This window comes from Montipora capricornis, chromosome 1, assembly GCF_036669925.1.
Source record: "Montipora capricornis isolate CH-2021 chromosome 1, ASM3666992v2, whole genome shotgun sequence".
Classification (NCBI taxonomy): Eukaryota; Metazoa; Cnidaria; class Anthozoa; order Scleractinia; family Acroporidae; genus Montipora; species Montipora capricornis.
This window is the reverse complement of record NC_090883.1, coordinates 918,053-923,292: the sequence shown is the minus strand read 5'-3', so window position 1 is coordinate 923,292 and position 5,240 is coordinate 918,053. Positions and strand designations below refer to the sequence as shown.

At 42.1% G+C, this 5,240-nt stretch overlaps 1 protein-coding gene across 1 annotated transcript; it reads right to left on the bottom strand.

The window, feature by feature from the left end:
* Positions 1–2,300: 2,300 nt before the first annotated feature.
* LOC138050357 (uncharacterized) lies at positions 2,301–4,550 on the bottom strand. The gene has a single exon (XM_068896705.1). It carries the CDS (start codon positions 4,548–4,550, stop codon positions 2,301–2,303), a length of 2,250 nt encoding a protein of 749 aa, XP_068752806.1.
* Between the last annotated feature and the right edge of the window lie 690 nt (positions 4,551–5,240).

Here is a 5,240-nt window from a genome sequence, read left to right as displayed (position 1 = left end):
ATGCAAAATAACCACTTAAATGCTCTTAACATGATTTTTAGCGGTGGCTCCATATCAGAGATTTTTCATTGTATCCTAAGCTACCTTTGTGCAAAATTTGGTGATTTCTTCACAAAGTGCACGATTTCCCTCAAATATGCACATATCCGCCGGACTATTAACCTGTGTTTCATTTCTTTCCTTTTCATGTCGTATTCTCTTTAACTTGGAAATTATCACTAAAAAAGACGGTAAGCAGAATCCTTTTTTTCTCTTTTTTCCCAAACATTTGTTGTTAATTTATAACACCAGAAACACATGTGGCTCTTTGCTGGCGGAATATTTGTAAACGCATATGGAGAGGAACAGAGTCTAGCAGTCTCCAAAGTTTTTCCTAAGGGGGCACTCGAAGTTTACTGAGGATTAGAGAGAAGGATTGGACAGGAAAGAAACAGTTTCTGCGGTACCGCTAGATCCGAGGAAGTTCTTCGACACCATATATATGCCACGATTTTTTTTTTAAATTTTAATTTTAATTATTATTATTTTTTTTTAACGAAAGGTAAAGGCATATAACTTCGTAGGATCTCCTCTGGAATTGATCCTATTATACGTTATCGTTCATACACAACAAATAAAAACAAACAAATAAATAAAATAAAATAAATTATAGCCATGCATAATATGTACTATTGATTTTAAGGTACATTTTACCAGGTCTTATTTTTTTTTTTCTTTTTTTCATGTCATCTCCTTTACTTGGATTTTACCATCACAAAAAGATCGTAAGTTTAGCCGTTATTTTACTTATCTTATTATATTACACTCTCTTCTACCCCGCTTTTCGAAGTTCTTGGAGCGAATAATTTACAACCGTATCATAAATTATCTGAATGACTTTAATGTCTTATGTGATAATCGATATGGCTTTAGGAAAAATCGCTCTCCTAGCCTTGCGCCTATCGATTTGTGTGACAAAATCTCTTCTTCATTCGAAAATAAGTACATGCCACAGGGGTATTTCTAGATCTTTCGAAAGCATTTGGCACGGCAAATCACGAAATTCTTTTTGACAAACGCGAGTATTGTGGGATCCGTGGCTTGGCATTAGAATGGGTCAAAAGTTATTTCTCTGATTCGACACAATTTGTCGAATTTAACAACGTTAGATATGCCCCCTTGGGATTTTCTGTGGGATGCCCCAAGGCTCTATTCTTGGCATTCTATTTTTTACCCTGTAAATTAATGATTTGAACAATGCTCCCTGCTTGATTCAATCTTGTTTGCTGATTGAAACCTACTTACCTCCCATAACCTGGTTTTCAGCTAACCGGATGTCCTTAAATTTAGCCAAGACTAATATTATGGTAATCAAGCCTTGGCAAAAAACAGAAATCCTTTGAATTTCATAAACGAGCAGCTTATTTCTCGCGTTTCTGAGACCATTTTTTTGGGTGTCTTTTTGGATGACGATGTGACCTGGAGATATCACATATCTGTACAAGCAAGTAAATTATCTAAATCTATAGGTATCATTCATATATAATTGTTAATTTATGAACCCAGCAAAACGTTCGTCACTTAGCGGGCAGAATATTTTTTTCCTGTATATAGGGAGGAGCCTGAGTACAGAGTGCAGCAGTCTCAAAGATCGTCTTCTTTTACAAAAGGCGAAATCATACAACGTCTTTCGATCTTCTCTGGAATTAGTGCTCATATATGTTATCGTTTATGAACTATTAAGCAAAAAACAAATGAACAAACAAAAGGAAACTACCACAAAGCACATGTGCATTATTGATTTTAAGTAAAATTTTACCTCTCCTATTTCTTTTCTTTTCTATGTTATCTTCTGTAGTCACTCCTGCAATTCTCTCAATCCCGGCTCCGTGAATATCGAGATTCGACAACAGTTTCACGTACACAGGTTCTACTGGTTTCTCTGCCTTTTATTTCGATCTCACAAGTTGTTGTTGTAGTTGTAGATTCGCTGCAACAGATACGAGTGTATCTTATGAAAGCTGTCAAAAATAGGTCTCAAAAACGACGAGTGCGAAAATTCTACAAAACTTACATATGTTGACGAGTCCGGGTAGAAGTCAATCAAAAACGACATAGTCCATATTTTTCGTTCGATGCAAAGAATATTCAAACATTTTCAAAACTAAACATGTCCGACTCTTCGAGCACATGGCATATGACCCAGAAGTATCATGGGAGATGACGTGTACTCGAGTTCCGGTTCAGAAAGCAGTTCCGGTGACAACATCGCGCCTCCCATGAACTTCATTCTTGTTACCAAGCAGGCCGTTCAGCCAAGCTCACTGTCCTTCTTCATCATCTGCCGCTTCTAGCAAACAAATCTTGGTAACTGGTCGCTTGAAAAAAGATCCTTTAGCTTTCACTTCGACACTCCTCACTAATCCATCCTTGCCAGGGAACACGCCTGCAACTCGACCTAAGGGCCACTGGTTCCTTTGAACATTATCATCAGCGATCAGGACGAGGTCTCCAATGCGTAGGTTTCTTCGAACTTGGTTCCACTTTTGTCTTTCTTGCAACGATGGGACATATTCTCTCAACCAACGCTTCCAGTAATGATTGGCAAGAACTTGAGCTTGTCTCCATCTCTTCCTGCTCATCCTTTCATTCTCTTCAAAAACTTCCGGGGGCAGGTTCGTAGAAGGGCGAATGTTCAAGAAATGATTTGGCGTGAGAGGTTCGCTGTCATCAGGGCTGAAAGGGTTTCTTGTCAGAGGTCTAGAGTTAGCAATACGCTCAGCCTCGATAAACACTGTTTGGAGAACCTCTTCATTGATAAGATCTTTTCCCAGGATGGCCTTCAAGCTTCGTTTTACCGTTTTCACTAATCGTTCCCAGACTCCGGACATGTGGGAGGCCCCAGGAGGGTGGAACACACACTTACATCCACGCTGCATCAATTCTCTTCCAACCTTGTCATTATCAATTCGATTTACGGCATCCCTGATTTCGCGATCTGCCCCAACGAAGTTCGTCCCGTTATCTGACCGCAGTTCTCTCACATGGCCTCTTCGATTCAGGAATCGGGTCAAAACAAGAATGAAATCATCAGTATCTAGAGACTTCGCGACTTCGAGGTGTACTGCACGCGAATTCAGACACACAAAAATCGCCCCCCCCCCCCCCCCCCAACGTTTCTCTGCAACTCTTCCTCTCCCTCTTTTCACGTGAAAGGGTCCAAAGTAATCGACTCCACTGAACGTGAAAGGGGGTTCATACGGGGTCAGCCTAACTTTGGGCAGCTCGGCCATTTCTTGATTCATCTTACGGGGCATAAGCTTTTTACATAGTAAGCACTTCCCAAGAACCTCCTTTATAGCTACTCTAGGCTTCACCATCCAGAACTCTTCCCTGAGAAAGAACAAGACCTGTTCAGTTCCACAGTGACCATTCCTTTCGTGCAAATAACGTATCAGGATTCTTGAGACGTGATGGTCTTTAGGCAGGATCATCGGATTCATGGCATTGGATGAGATAGGAGCTCTCGAAATTCTACCGCCGACCCTCATGACTCCATCATTCATGATAACTGGTTTGAGCTTCAAAATGTGGCTTGATGCCTTCACTTGACGTCCTGCTTTGAGATCTTTTATCTCACGAGGAATGGCCTTTCGCTGCACCAAAGATACAACCTCTCTCTTTGACCTTTCAAGTTCCTCCTGTGTAACGTGATTTTCAACTTGACAAGACTCTGGCTCACGTTTCTTTTCCTTCGAAGACCACTTCAGCCACTTTATGAACTTCAGTAACCAGGCAAATGATCGCAGCAAGGTTATCCAGCGAGAATATCTGGTCAAGAGGTTGTCTAGTGGTGTAGCCGTTTCAACTTCGATCAAGTATACTTCCTTTTTTATCTCAAGCTTGTCAACTGCCACCTCGTCATGCTTGATCTCCGGCCAGTGATCCTCTGTTTTCCACAGGAAGGACGGTCCGTTCAACCAACGTTCATTGTTCTGAAATTCTTTCATTTCTAGCCCTCGACTAACGTCGTCTGCAGGGTTAAGCTTCACGGGACAGTGTCTCCACTGTTCAGGAGCGGTGAGTTCCCTGATTTCTGTAACCCAATTTGCAACGTAGGTCTGAAATCGTCGACTTTCGCTGTAGATGTAGTTCAAGGTGATCATTGAATCCGTCCAGAAAACCACCCTTTCAAATTCGAAGTTCAGTTCCTGTCGGACTGAAAAGTCCACACGTGCTGCCAAAAGAGCTCCCTGTAATTCTAGTCGGGGAATGCTGACTGTTTTGATAGGAGCGTTTCTGGATTTCCCAGTAATAAATGCACATTCCACAGTTCCATCAGGGTAGACTGTTCGAAGGTAGGTGCAGGTACCGTAGCCGATTTCTGAAGCATCACAAAAGTGGTGGAGTTGAAGTGTAGCTTTCTCGTGATCTGTGCGACTGAAGTAACATCTTGGAATTTTCACCTCAGCTAGAAGTGGAAGGTTGTTCTTCCATTGCTGCCATCTCTGAAGAATTTTCCCGTCGAGTGGTTGATCCCACGCTATCTTCTTCCTCCACAGATCTTGCATGATTTGCTTGCTGGTAGCATGACTGGTGCAGCCAAGTTCAAAGGGTCAAATACTGAGCAGATTGTTGACAAAACTCCTCTCATCGTGTCGCCTTTATCCAAATTCACGACTTTGAAACCAAAGGTGTCAGATTCGATGTGCCATCTTACTCCAAGGGCTCTGTCCACCGGCAATTGATGAAGGGTGAAGTCAAGTGTTGGATCCGCTCTCTTCTCAACAGGTATTGCGGCCAAGACTTCTCGGTTATTGCTCATAAATTTCGTAAGGTTAAAACCGCCTTTTGCACAAAGTTCAATCAGCTCCCGCATTAGCGTAATCGCACTTTCTGTTGTTGTCATTGACTTGAGTAGATCGTAGACATAGTAGTTGTCCCTCAGAGTATCTACGGTCACAGGGTCGAACTCTTTCCAATTGTGATCAGCAGTTCTCAACTAGGAGGATTTCGCCGAACATGGCGAGTCTGTAGCACCAAATATGTGTACAGTCATTGCGTACTCATTAGGTGTTTCGTCTAAGCTCCCACTCCACCAAAGGAACCGTAGGGAATCTTGATCCTCTGGTCGGACTTTCACCTGGTGAAACATGCTTTTAATGTCTCCAACCAATGCGACCGTCTCCTCGCGGAGTTTCAATAACCCACCAACCAGACTGTTAGTATTATCAGGGCGCGGTAATAGGTTTTTGTTGAGC

Coding starts and splice junctions, on each gene's coding strand:
- LOC138050357 (XM_068896705.1), bottom strand. CDS start 4,550: ATGCAAGATCTGTGGAGGAAGAAGATAGCGTGGGATCAACCACTCGAC.